The sequence below is a fragment of the Anabrus simplex genome, chromosome 2, assembly GCF_040414725.1.
Source record: "Anabrus simplex isolate iqAnaSimp1 chromosome 2, ASM4041472v1, whole genome shotgun sequence".
NCBI classification, from domain to species: domain Eukaryota; kingdom Metazoa; phylum Arthropoda; class Insecta; order Orthoptera; family Tettigoniidae; genus Anabrus; species Anabrus simplex.
Window position 1 is genome coordinate 671214861 of NC_090266.1, and position 15500 is coordinate 671230360.

General features: G+C 38.8%; 1 protein-coding gene across 4 annotated transcripts in view; it reads right to left on the reverse strand.

Moving 5' to 3' along the window:
* Nucleotides 1–15500, reverse strand: part of LOC136863022 (actin nucleation-promoting factor WASL) — a 227098-nt gene that overhangs the window by 55940 nt on the left and 155658 nt on the right. For all 4 annotated transcript variants that reach the window (XM_067139337.2, XM_067139336.2, XM_067139333.2 and 1 more), the window contains one exon: nt 8806–8969. In XM_067139337.2, coding sequence (XP_066995438.1) covers nt 8806–8969 — 164 coding nt within the window. The remainder of the gene's footprint in view (nt 1–8805; nt 8970–15500) is intronic.

Sequence of the window (15500 nt, forward strand, 5' to 3'; positions counted from 1 at the left end):
ACTTTTTAAGTGCCTTTATGCTTTTATCAAGAAATAGTTTCACCATTACAATACTTCAAAAGTTTATTCTTTAAATAAAGGTAAAGGAACATGTTTTGTCCCTTCTGGGGACATCTTAAGCCTTACAATGAACAAAAGTTATATGGTAAAGATACAAGCATATTTAAAAAGTTGTTACAATACATATGTCTTTGATAAACTTAAAATCTATATAGATCTATTCAATGTTGTGTCTTTGTGTATCATTAAACAAATTGGCAACATGCAATTAAAATTCCATTTGAAAAGCTCAGTCACTGTTCAAACTGTGATGACATCTTATGATTGCCAATACAGATAGGTTATTAATAAAACAATAAATTGTTGTACAGTCTTAATTTTCCTGCTACTATTTATATTAGAATACGTTCCATTGATGGGTTGATTAAAACCTTAACAACCTATTCAAAGAGATAATTAATATGCTCTTCGGAAAAAAGACTCCAATGAGAATATAAGCCTGCCCTACCCCTTCCCCTCCTTTTCATTTATCTCGACCCCCACAACATTTCCCGTACTTGGTCCTACTTCAAGCAAAGAGTAAACCATACTCAGTACAGCACAAGGCCGCACAACGGCTTGTCAAAAAAAAATGTATTGACTGGCGAGGAAGTAAATGTTCAGATGTGCCTTATACTCTTCTTATTTTTCCTTTCTTGTTCATTTACACGTACAAACTTTACAAAACTATATTTTTTTTCTAGATTACTTTACACATGACACCATCTTACAACCCATGCCCGGCATTTCAACTTTCAACAACACTATATGAGAAGTTCCCCCTGTGTGACTAAGTTCAATTTTATTCAAATTTATCAACCCATCAATGGAATGTATTCTAGTATAAATAGTAGCAGGAAAATCAAGACTGTACAACAATTCACTGCTTTAATAATAACATATCTGTATTGGCAATCATAAGACTTCATCATAGTTTGATCAATGGCTAAGCTTTTCAAGTGGAATTTTAATTGCATGTTGCCACTTTGTTTAATGATACACAAAGACACAACACTGAATAGATCTTTATAGATTTTAAGTTTATTGAAGGTATTGTATTTTAACAACATTTTAAATATGCATGTATCTTTACCATATAACTTTTGTTCATTGTACAGCTTAAGATGTCCCCAAAAGGGACAAAACGGGGTCCTTTAACTTTATTTTAAAGAATAAACATTTTTAAGTATTGTAAAGGTGGAACTTTTTCTTCAAAAAATCACAAAACTGTTCAATGTTCACAATACGGGCTAAATATGACTTCTAATACATGTCATTTTTAAGTTCCTCGTAGGACTTTTCAGAGTTCAAAGGCTGGTTGTCTTTCCTACCTTCTTTTTTGTGGAGAGGAACTCAGAAAAAAGACCAGTTGTTTACTGCTTCTTGAACCATCAATGAGTAAAATCTTGGAAATAATTTTCTTTCCTCAAAGGAAGCAGTTGAAATTTTCAACTTTCTGTTAGCACAGCTTAGATCAACGTTGTGATGTTGCAAAGCTTCACTTAACTCAGAGAGGTCTTCCAATGCATCAGCCATCGAGCCCAAGTCTAGAATGAAATTAGTTTCAGTAATCTTTTGAGGAGGCCTTCGAACGTTTTTTCTTTTTCTTTGCTGCCTCTGGTTGGGTCATTTGAAGCTTCTTTAAAGTGATTGACTAGTGCTTCATAAGACCTCCAAACAGCTAAAAAAAGATCTGAAATTAGACGCAACCCAATGTAGGCTCAAAATTCTTCCAATTTTGTAAGTAGGCTACGGTCTCAAGTAAACTTGCACAGGTTCGCAGATCCCAGCTGTTCTTTGGTGAATCATGATACAAAACAATGTGTGTTGATGAAGGTTTTAAATCTATCAACTTCTGAAACTGAAACTACAAAGAGTCAAATACTGCCTTAGCAGTGACACCATCAAGTTCTGTAGGTTGGCAATGGTTGCCTAAGGTTGTGTGTGAATAGAGCTCTGGTAAATTGAGTTATTTTATAAAAGAATGTAAATTTAATGATTAGAATCTGGACCCACAGATTCTGTAAGTTTTCTTCTTCTTCTTTTTTGCTAGAGGCTTTACGTCGTTCCGACACAGATAGGTCTTATGGCGACGATGGGATAGGAAAGGCCTAGGAGTTGGGAGGAAGCGGCCATGGCCTTAACTAAGGTACAGCCCCAGCACTTGCCTGGTGTGAAAATGGGAAACCACGGAAAACCATCTTCAGGTCTGCCGACAGTGGGATTCGAACCCACTATCTCCCGGATGCAAGCTCACAGCCGCGTGCCTCTAACAGCATGGCCAACTCGCCCGGTAGCAAAATATTACTGACAACTTATTTTCTGAAAACAATTGGCTAGCAAAAGCATTTAGTGAACTTATGACAACGAGCAATATTCTAGGATTAACACACTTGCGATATATGGTGTTCTGGAAGTACCAAATGAAAATGTCGATCAGACGGTCACCAATGTTGCCAAGGTGCTGGATGTAGAACTAAAAGATGATATGATTGATGCATGTCATAGGCTGGAGAAAAAGTTAATAATCATCTAACTAGTGGCATTATTATTGAATGGCGTTTATAAAAGTAGGAAAGATCACAATATGAAGATAAAGTTGGAATTCAAGAGGACAAACTGGGGCAAATATTCATTTATAGGAAGGGGAGTTAGGGATTGGAATAACTTACCAAGGGAGATGTTCAATAAATTTCCAATTTCTTTGAAATCATTTCGGAAAAGGCTAGGAAAGCAACAGATAGGGAATCTGCCACCTGGGCGACTCCCCTAAATGCAGATCAGTATTGATTTATTGATTGATTGTAGAATTTGTAAGAAGATATTATAAGGAACAGATCTTAGAAAAACATAAGATCAAAAAGAATTTGTCCACATCTTGGTCTTTCCATCCCTAGTCCTATATATATATTAATCAGTCATTAGCTCCATTTAGGTGAATTCCATTCATTAAAGCAAAATAACTGAAACGTGATAGGGAATATAATTATCTATGGGTCAACAGGAGTGGCAAAATTTTGATGAGGAAACTGATGGAAGTCAAGTGCATGCTATTCGTTGTGAGCGAGTTTTGGATAAATTGTAATTTTTTAATTGTAACCTTGTTACTCTTTCAACTTTGATTTTTCATGAGCCATGATGAGTTTTCCATTTATTATCAAAATGTGAGAGGACTTAGAACTAAGGTTGACATACCTATTCAAAATCTCCTGTGCTTTCCGTACGATACTGTTGTACCGACTGAGACTTCGAAACCAAAGGAAAGTGTTCGCGCACTGATAATCCATCAATAGCTTCCGCCACAGTACCATAAAACTTAAAAGGTGTTATTGCTAGTCAATGGTCAGTCAAAGGTTCATATCTGACATCAAGTAAATATTCCATTATGCGGCGAGCGGCATAGGGGCGTGCATTATCACGCATCAGGATGAAATTTTCACCAACTAAGGTATCATAAGTAATTACAAGCTCTGTTAACACCTCTATGATGTAAGTGTGTGCATTTAGAGCACCTCTATCAAAAGAAATTATTTCCTTCTGGACATCAAATCTGATACCAGCCCATACCATGATGGAGCCACCCTCAAATGGTGACTTCTCAGAGATATTGCAAGTCGAATATCACTCCCCACGCTTTCCCCACACTCTCTCTCTCTCTACCATTAGGTGACCGGAGGCATAATCGTGACTCATCTGTGAACAGTACCATTGACCACTGCTCCACAATCCAATTCCGATGTTGACGCGCAAACTGTAATCAAGCTGCTCTGTGCTGGGAGGTAAGCTGTGGACTAGTTGCAGGTCCAGACCTCAGTCCCACAGAACACGTGTAGGACATACTTCGCCAAAATGTCCGGCATCACAATTTTGACACCCTCAACAAAATGCAGGCAATACTACTGGAAGAGCGGGCGCTCATCTTCCATGAAATGATCCAGGACCTTCTAGCTAGCATGCTGCAAAGGATGGAGGCTGAAATCATCTCCAGGGGTGGTAACTACCCAATACTAAGGCAAGATAAGTGTAGTGTGTCATCAGGAAAACTTTCAGTGGTATGTTCATAAGTTTATTCAAAGGTAATGAAAATTTTCATAAATCACAGCATCTAAGAACTTTTTAAACTTAAAAAAACTTCAATAATCAGTATGAAGTATACAGAGCACAGGTTAACTTCATTTGATAATATGTTGGAAGAATGAAGAGAAAGCAACGCTTAAGATAAATAAATACAGTTTTTGCTCGTAAATTAAAGTGATTCCACATTTTTTGTCTGCCAGTGTATACTCCATTATGGCAAACCACATGACATGACTGCTGAGGTATTAGGTCCATTAAGAATTATTGGTAAACCTAAGACACAAGATGCATACTGAACTTTGAAGCTGGAAATATTTTCTCATCAAATGCCTTACGACACTGGCAAAATGTTATCCGCTTTAAGTCTGATACAGGAGTGAACGTGTTAAGGGTTGGAGTGAAGACATAAGGGAGAGGGCAAATACGTCTCTTGTAAGACCCCAAGTAGTGCATGGTTCTAGTGCTGAGATTCTGGAAAATCTGAGTTCAGTGGTTCCATGTAAAATTGAAGATGGTCAAAAAGAGCTATTCCACAACTATTGTTCTTCAGTAGTGACTACAGGGTGATCTGTTCATTGCTACAGGTAAGGTGATGGTGATGATGATGATGATGATGATGATGATGCTTGTTGTTTAACGGGGCCTAACATCTAGGACATCAGCCCTAGTGGTACGAAATGAGATGAAATGTAATGACAATTTAAAAGTCCAAAATCCTCCACTGACCAGAATTCAAAACGTGAGGACGAAGAATGAATGGATGGATAAATTTAAAACAATCATTGGATCGACCCGCAATGCCCCACATTACCAGATACTAGTGTTAAACAATAGTATTACTGACCAAGGGACTGCTTCTAAACCACAATACTGAATCTATGATGCTTGTAGTCTATAGGGGTCTAAAATCCAGGTCATCGGCCCCTCATAATCGTACTTACCGCTAGGAAAGTAGAACCATGGTATTTCTCATGTTGCGGTACTAATCAAAGGTAGTGTAGACTTGCGGTATTCCACACATTATGGTACTACTCACAGGTAATGCAATGCGCACATGTAACACCAACCTATGGTGTTCTCAAATTGCGGCACCATTTACAGGCAACGTAAACCTACGGTGTTCCGCACATAAGTGTACCAACCACAGGGACTCTTACTATCCTGTGGTGTTCCTCACATAGTGGGTACTAACCATAGGCAAGGCAGACCCATGGTGTCGCTCATATAGTGGTACTAATCACAGGTACTGTAAAACCCAGCCGGAAGCTCACACTGTCGCTACTAATCAGAAACCTATTGTGTACCTAACATTGTGGTACTACACACAAGTAAAAGTGAGCCATGGTGTTCCCTGCGTGATGATACTAATTACAAGTAGTCTCGAGGTTCTAATTCGATCATCCCTTGGTCACACCTTCTGGAGGCCATATGATTATTATTATTACCTTTTAGTCGCCTCTTACGGCAGGCAGGGGATACCGTGGATGTATTCTTCATCTGCCTCCCCCACCCAAAGGGGGTTGTGTGTTTGGTCCGCGAGAGCTATTTTATTTTGCTCAAGTCGGCCGGCAAGCCGGTTAGCACCCCCCTATCCGCCATCTTGGACGCCTCACTTGGGAGTATTACTTCTCCCCCTGCTACACCAGCGTAGCAGGTTTGTGGAGAATTAAAGAAGGTAGGAGTATTCAGTAAGCAGTATGTAGAGATAGCTGGATATAAGAATAATATCCAAGTTGAGATGGCGACTAATACTAGTGAAGAATTGAAATTCACCTATGATGATAAACACATTTACAACAAATGCAGAAGTTGAAAGCTAGAAAACCAGCTGGGATTGATAAGATTTCTGGGGAAACATTATTGTTTACTTTCTGCAAGTGAGCGGAGAGTTGCTACAATAGCCCCCGTGTACATAGCGTAGCATTCTTTCTGATTATAGTAAGACACGTCTGCGAAAGTACTAACTGGTTTGATAGAAGGCAGTTTAGGATTAGGAAAGGTTATTCCAGTGAGGCACAACTTGTAGGATTCCAGCAAGATATAGCAGATATTTTAGATTCCGGTCAAATGGACTGTATTGCTAGTGACCTACATCTTAATTCTCCTGTAACAAAGAAGTTGAAGCCCATACAGAACAGTGCAGGTAATGCAATAATGATGATAATTTGCAATCAACACGGGCCATTCCTATTGGAATTCCTGGAGAAAGAAGCATCTGTGAATGTTGCACGCAATGGTGAAACGTTCAGGAAGTTTCGGTGAGAAAGGCAAGATTGCCTAGATTGCTCCTGGAAGGTGTCGAAGTGCTCATGCATCATCTCTATAGTACTGATTTGTGCCTGTGCGATTTTCGTATATTTGAGGAGTAGATATGTGCCCAAATCAAACAATTTTTTTTTTTTTGCTAGTTGCTTTACGTCGCACCGACACAGATAGGTCTTATGGCGACGATGGGACAGGAAAGGGCTAGGAGTGGGTGGGAAGCGGCCGTGGCCTTAATTAAGGTACAGCCCCAGCATTTGCCTGGTGTGAAAATGGGAAACCACGGAAAACCATTTTCAGGGCTGCCGAAAGTGGGGTTCGAACCTACTATCTCCCGAATACTGGATACTGGCCGCACTTAAGCGACTGCAGCTATCGAGCTCGGTAATCAAACAATGATATGGAGTCAACAGTTTTAAGAATGGTTCTAGCAGTAACCCCCGGACATCTTCCGCAAAAGCATTTTTTGCTTTGTGTTTAATAAGAGTCTCGACAGGTGCTGTGACTACAGTATGTATAACTGACTCAAAGTCACAATGCTTTTGCATCAAGTGTTCAATTTTTAAATGACTGACCCTCACATTTACCAACAAATCTAATACTCTTAACACTGTAATTCACAGTTCAGAAGAAATAGAGAACTATCAGCTCTTAAGTTATTAATACTTTAACGATACACAAGAACCTCATTTATCCAGATTAAGGGGGACCGAAACTGATCTGGGTTATTGAAAATTCGGATAATCAGGAAAAACTACAAAAAGAAAAAAAAAAAAAAAATTACAGTACATGTTATATAATATATTAACATACATTGTACAGTATTACCATTTATCATTGTACAAAAAATATAAAAACACTTTTCTTACACTTACGACTCTGCTTTATGCACTACAATAATGTGCGAGCTTTTTCTCTTTTACGTCTGTGTAGTGTTTGCGCACAGCACGATCACAAAGACTTTTTACTAACATCAGTTCTGCCGGTGTGGTTTCAGTCTAGGATTCTAAATAGGCCATCAGTTTGTTCAGCAGCATTGTTACATCTCCACGAGTCATTGTTTCTTCCGATGGAGCGCTGGTTTCATTTTCGAATTCACCATCACTCTCGTCATTACCTGCCGAGGAAGAAGAGGCAATTATTTATTCATCTGTCTTTCTGCCGTAGCCTGAATTACAGTCATTTTTCAACCAGTCATTTACGTTGTTCACATCTATGTACAAGCATCCGGGAGTGCGTGCAAATGTGTCAAAGAACTCAGAAGAGTACACGGTTTCCCATTCTTAATTCCAGGCGAATGCCGGGACGGTACCTTTGATAAACCACAGCCGACTTACTTCCAATTCCTGTCCTTAACTATCCTTGGTGGAAAAGACATTCAAGAAGTATTGGCCCAGTAAAAGAAATACTGTACAAGTAAAAATAAATGTTTATTATTTTCAATCCGGATAAACCAGAGATCCAGATTAATGCACTACAATAATGTGCGAGCTTTTTCTCTTTTACGTCTGTGTAGTGTTTGCGCACAGCACGATCACAAAGACTTTTTACTAACATCAGTTCTGCCGGTGTGGTTTCAGTCTAGGATTCTAAATAGGCCATCAGTTTGTTCAGCAGCATTGTTACATCTCCACGAGTCATTGTTTCTTCCGATGGAGCGCTGGTTTCATTTTCGAATTCACCATCACTCTCGTCATTACCTGCCGAGGAAGAAGAGGCAATTATTTATTCATCTGTCTTTCTGCCGTAGCCTGAATTACAGTCATTTTTCAACCAGTCATTTACATCGTTCACATCTATGTACAAGCATCCGGGAGTGCGTGCAAATGTGTCAAAGAACTCAGAAGAGTACACGGTTTCCCATTCTTAATTCCAGGCGAATGCCGGGACGGTACCTTTGATAAACCACAGCCGACTTACTTCCAATTCCTGTCCTTAACTATCCTTGGTGGAAAAGACATTCAAGAAGTATTGGCCCAGTAAAAGAAATACTGTACAAGTAAAAATAAATGTTTATTATTTTCAATCCGGATAAACCAGAGATCCAGATTAATGAGGGCCGGATAAACGAGGTTCTTGTGTACCAATTTCTATGCTAAAAAAAAAAAAAAAAAGAGCTGTGTGGTTATTGCTAGCCTGGTGCAGCCCACGTACAGCAGACTCTCCGACAAGGGTAGGCGGATTCCACCGAGCATGGGGAAACTGCATGTTAGTGTAGTGTGGTGTGGTGGAGGATAATGTTGTATGTGAAGTACAAATTGCAGGAATGTTGAGGACATTACGAACACCCAGCGCCCCAATCTAAGAGATTTAAATATTAAAGATTAAAATCCTTTGACCCAGACAGGAAAGGAACCCAGGGCCCCAAAATCTGAAGGCCAAGATGCTGACCACTCAACTATGCTGTAATAATTATACAATACCCACCTTTACAAAAAACTGTTTTAACTGAGGATCTTCCACATTATCTAAGTCAAAGCCTTTGTTTGGATCCCAGCCAACGTGAGAAATGTGTCTGAAATGCTGGGGTAGTCCAATGTCTGCCTTGGTTAAGCGGCGTTTACTGTCCCTCTCCTTTCTCCTGCCAGCACCTGCAACAATTTGTAAAAAATAAAGCTGAATACAAAACTATACGATGATGCTGCTTCTGTTAATGTGTTAAAACTAGACCAGAGGCAACACAGACTGATAGTATTGGTCTTTCCGTCCTTTTCTCCTTACAGTGTAACAACTCTCTTTGTCCCGTCCAGAATGCAAGTAGCTTTCTCCTGCCCATCAAACCCCTATTATCTAGCCTTTTTTTTCTGTCTGGTATACTGTGTTGAAATACTGCATTTGAAATGAGATTTCTTGTAGGGCAGCCTTCAAAACCATCCATTGTCTTCTTTGTTGCCACTCTCCTGGATTATTGTTACATGTACTGTATGCTACGGTTCTCTGTTCCTTGTTCAGCTGTGCATTTTCATATGAGTGTTAATTTATAACCGTGAGGTTCTTCAGTCTGCCAAAACTAATTCAGGATGAAGAAAATTAGAAAAATAACTAAAAAAGAAAAAATTTAATAACAGATTGTGCCTGGAAAAAATTATTTAATTAAAAAGATATTATCCTGAATTAGTTTTGACACACTGAAGAGCCTCACAGCATAGATTAACTACATCAAAAATGGAAAGAAATGGCTTCCATTATAAAAACAAGTGTTTTAAATGTGGTTTGAACAATCCCAACCTCGGTAAAATGAAAGCACAAAACATTACCGTTAATTGAAAAATGTTATATAATTTAAGGAACTAGACTGAAGTGGGAAACACTATAATTTAGCAAACTGATAGAGTGTTGGAAGTGCAACAATCTACAATAATATCCTTCCCCACCAGAACACCCTTACGGAAATTAGGATGGCCTCCTCCTATACCAACCTCCTCATATGGGAACACTCTGGAAGAATTTTCTCACCACTGAGCCTTACCAGGTCCAATCTGATGGAGGTTCACTGACGATATCTTTTTCCCTGTGGCACCAGAAAGAAAACCTACTTGATTCATTCTTGTATCCCTTTAACTCTAATTACAATGCCCATTTCAGTAGGCAGAGCTCCCCACTTCTCTCACTTTGCTTGATGCTGACCTCCACCTCCATGATGGCCAATGATTGTGGCATGTTATAAAATGTTGAGTAATGATACATTAAAACACAATGTAAGGCCCTTATAAAACATTTAAAATGATCTTCATTGAATTAGTTATGTGGTTGAAGACAACACACACTTGTAAAAGTTCAATGTTGATACAAATCTAATGGTGTATGGAGGCTTATGAACATTCATTCTGTGTGTTAATATAGGCAGTCATTATGGAAGCCTGTGAAGTTATTAACTTATAGGATGATTAGATTTTCTATAATAATTTGAACGATCTACCTTCCAGCCCTTGTTATTATGTTCAAATGTGATCATTGTACACACTCTAAATTTTCTTTTACAGATGTGTTATGTGATATAGTTAGTCTCTTAGACTGCAAAGCTTTAAAGTGACATTAACTAAGTCAACACTAGAAAATATGGCTTCCTTCTTAACAAACTGACAATTTATGACAATTCTTTGTAGGAATGTATTCATAATGGTCCACCTATTCAATACAAGTAAAATGTAAGTATATACAGTCATGTTAAAATAAGTACACGTTTGGGTCACCTTCAGCTAACAAATGATTAAGGAAGACATCTTAAAATTCATAAAATATGTTAGACAAGAAACATGATCAAATGAAAGTTTGAAGACATTAACACAAAAATGATTTTTAGAAAACAACATGGAGTGTCTTTCTTTGTCTTGAGTACAACGTCAACTGGTCAGTGGTGACAGTGTGAAAGGCTCATATTATAACAAGCAGAACCAGTGCTAGTTAAAAGGTCATAACAGGCTGAAAGAACTTTTCTTATGCAGTTGTCCTTGGTATCCGACAGAGTGCTTCTAATTAAGAAAACGTCATGATGGAACGCTGAAAATGAAACTGATCCAGAAGAAATATCAACTGTTGCTGGAATGCTATATGGTTCATTAGGCTAGGTTGTTTATATCCTGCCAGAATTCTTCATTTCAGCATGATGATTATCCAGTCCACACATCTCAACTGATTCGAGACTGGCTTGTGAGGAGACAGGATATCGAAGTGATAGACTAGCCTCGTCGCTCGCCGGACTTGAACCCAAGTGAGAACATGTAGGTGCAAGTAAAGAAGCACATGCAGAAAATTTAGCCCAATTACCCTCCAGGGCATCCTTATGAATTGTGGAAGCTCGTCCAGTATGCCTGAGATGCCAAGGCTGAGAACAGTCGTTATTTTAAAAGAATAATGATAATGTTATTGTTTGTACATCCCCCCAATTACATTTAACCCTCTCAGTGCCACATGTGTTTGTTAGGTACTAGTCAAGAGTGCCACCCACTTTTTGTCCGATTTGCAAATCTCTGGAAAAAAATTCACCTCTCTCTCAATTTACACCCATTCTCAGTGAATTTTTTTTCTGTTATATAGAAGGAATGTCCCTTTGAATTAATGGCAGTGTATACCTAAAACTATTTATAGTTCAAATTAAAATAAATCACAAATTTAAAAATTTAAAGTACAATTAATGAAAATCCACATTTTAAGGCAAATATGTAGTTCTAATAATCAGTATGACACACTAACTGGTGGTATTCTTCGTAGCACAGACTCTTGACTGTCGTATTGGATAAAATTATGTTATTTGGAATGATAATATGTCTTAAAAATAAAAAAAATAAGGTACATGAGGAGGGCATGTTCCGGTCCGGTTGAGTAATTTTCCAGTGAAATACCGTGTATTCTCTTTAACTTCTTTAAAATCAAAGTTTACATGTGTATCGTGTTATTTAATTGAAGAAATATCCGACTCGTTGGCTGAATGGTCAACGTACTGGCCTTTGGTTCAGAGGATCCCGAGTTCGATTCCCGGCCGGGGCGGAGATTTTAACCTTCATTGGTTAATTCCAGTGGCCCGGGAGCTGGGTATTGGTGCTATCCCCAACATCACTGCAACTCAAACACCACACATAACACTATCCTCCACCACAATAACACGCAGTTACCTACACATGCCAGATTCCGCCACCCTCATTGGAGGGTCTGCCTTACAAGGGCTGCACTCCGCTAGTAATAGCCACACGAAATTAAAAAATTAAATTGAAGAAATTATTAACTTCGTGATAGTTTGAACGGATATCTATACGAAATACCGGGTCTATTGTCTGCTGGAATGTGAAAGCTACGGAAGTTACATCTCCTTTTGATAATCTGCCTTTGTAAGTATTATACCAACAAGCCTACAGAAATTTAATAAAAGCTAAAAAGTTCATATTACATAAATAATTTCCTAAACCTAAATTCAAAACAAAGTACACCTCGCTATCCTACTTAACCTAGAAAACAATCTACTGAACAGCAACTGAACTACTTGATATCAACTTCCAAGTAAATATCACTACTCCCAATTTCTACCAACAAGCACTAAACACCAATATATAAACAAAAAACACACGCAAAATTAAACAATTTCAATAGGTTTTAATTACTTCATCACTACAATAATGCAAGAGCACTCTCAACAGCCGACCATTCACAAGCTGCCGACAGTGGGATTCGAACCCACTATCTCCCGTATGCAAGCTCACAGCCTCGCGCCCCTAACCGCATGGACAACTCGCCCGATCGTAGGATGTTTTACCTCTCAGCATGTTATATTTTGTACAGACAGATTCGTTTTTTTTGTCTCCGCTTTTTGCACATTAAAGCACGTCTTTCCTTAAGGTTAGGGACCCCACTGCAATGTCAAATGTACAGGAAAGGGGAACGTACTCATCTACAGTAGAAAGAGTTAACAAATGTAAAGTCAGGTGCGTGGTGCGAGCGCGAAAGCCAATGTGTTAAAATTAATAAACTTCAAGAATTTGATTTGTAATGTTATGTATGTGTGTCGGCATACACTTTTTGCTATTTTTTCATATTTTCCTGTTTATTTTTATAAACAGATTTTCCTCCAAAACTGACGTCATGCTTCACCTTACTTTATTTATAGCTTTTAGTTGACCTCACCGTGTCCATATTAGTTACGTTTCCCATCAAAATCCAGGGTGTATGCATTTTTAGGACATTTTTCTTATCATAGTTCGAACTGAGCACCCCTGGGAGCGGCTGGCTAGCCTGGGGCAAATTATCTTGATGGTAGAACCTGGGACAGTACGCCCTAACCTTTTCCGAGGTTGATAATATCACCACTCATTTTAGGCTATCGCTACGATGGGGTCGCCACACCCAAAGGCATTTTAGAGCTACTGCTAGTACTTATTCACGCCACCCCTTACATAGAGAACAGGCACCCTTGCAACTGCCCCTAACATGGGAAACAAACGCTGCTGACGAATAGTGTATTCATACTATTACCCGTTCTGCCTGTTCTGCAATCTGCAACGTTCCCAAGTCCATCTTCTGTGCTATAGATTCTGTTGAGGTCTTTGCTCGTAACCCTGAGCTGGGACCCTTACCAGATGCTACACACCGGGTCAGTGGGCTCTTTGACTCACACAGGCAGGGGCACAACTCCCCGGGCAGGGCTGCCACCGAAGATGGTCCTCACCTGCTATCTGATTAAGTTCACCCTGACTAAGTTCATCATGGCTGGATTGAAGTTGCAACTCACATTCGTCGTCACTGGCTTGCAACTCTACCTTAAGTTCACAGATCTTATCTAAAAGTGATTGGAACTCGCTCATCAATTCTTCTAGAAATTTTCTCGTCTTAAACACGCTGCTGATTAAATCTCTCTTCCAACACCAGTGTGGCAGGTTATCGGGGTCCTTAAAACTAAAATTACTACATAGAGAGGAAGTGTGTATTCTACTATCCGATTAATTTATTGAACTACGGCAATTCTGATCCCCTTATCACCCCCCTGGCTGCAGGACCAAACACATCTGGCACCAAAACCCTGACTTGATACCTTAGGAACAAGGAAATTACAAACAGCTTACAGGTTGTTTTTCTTCTCTGTGAGTACAAGAAAATTTATTCTGTTACAAACTGTTCATTTGGCTTTACAGGAACTATCCCAGCAGATGCAAGATAAAAACACAGGCTCTATTTTATGTGGATGAGAATCACTCATCTTAACATCTTCACAAACACTATGGCCGAAATTTGAGATCGATTAATGGACAGACCAATAATAATTGTTAAAATCAAAAAAATTCAAATTCTTTCTCATTTTTGTCAGTTTGGTATTTTTTATTGTTGCAGTTGATTCTAATGTATTTGTTCTACATTGTCCAGTCACAAACAAGTACAAATGAAACTTTTGAAGAACGTGTTGGTCAAGGTTGTGTATAAATAATATGGTATGCTCTACATTGTATTGCATCTTCGAAGCGACATTTATACATGACAGTGTCTCTGACTTCAGTAAATGAAATAAGGAAATAAAAGAAAATGGTTGGACTTTAGTGGTCCTTATGTATGGGACAAGTGGTTTTAGTTTCAAATATAGGGGCCGAATTCATATACAGCACTTATACAAAAGTGCCCCTTATAAGCCAGGTTTCATTTTATATCACCTACTTAAGTGCCCCACTTAAGTGGACCTGCTACACACACTTAAGTGACTCACTTATGTTGTGGCAAGATGGAGGATAAATGATTTTGCTGAAGCATTTCATTCACAGAATGCTTTCCGTGCACACAGTAGAGATGGAAAATCCTGTTGAAATGTAATGTGGCCAACAATTTAAAGGTTCTGTATTAGTAAAGTGAGAGTTATGAATATTCTTGTTCCTTTGTGTGAGAGAGTGAACATAACCTCTAGAGGACTTACTATCTCACCATTAATGAAGATATTGTTTAGACATTTTATGCCACCTCTTAATTTCAGGTTATCATTATTATTATTATTATTATTATTATTATTATTATTATCATCATCATCATCATCATCATCACCACCACCACCACCACCATCATCATTACGGGTATTTCGCTTAATTAATTGGAAACGTGTTACAAGTTGATAAGTTATCAAGCCTGTAGGCCTATGGAATAGTAAAGAACTACACTGTGTTATAAGTAAAATGAACGTGTTTCACTACCACCATTTGTATTAAAGTTGATTTGTGCTAATTATATCAGGTTAGTCAAGCAATCGTTTGCTGGATTATATCAGAAGTTTCTGAAATTATGGCATCACCCATCAAAACATACTATTTACATTTTATTGGGGAAGTAAGTAGGCCTATTACAACGTAACGGCTATGGATAAATTTGGCAAATCGTTAAAAGTGTTGTAAGGTTACATATTCTACATTTACCGGGCGAGTTGGCCGTGCGGTTAGAGGCGCGCGGCTGTGAGCTTGCATCCGGGAGACAGAGGGTTCGAATCCTACTGTCAGCAGCCCTTAAGATGGTATTCCGTGGTTTCCCATTTTCACATCAGGCAAATGCTGGAGCTGTACCTTAATTAAGACCACAGACGCTATCTTCCAACTCCTAGGCCTTCCCTATCACATCGTCGTCATAAGACCTATCTGTGTCAGTGCGACGTAAAGCCACTAGCT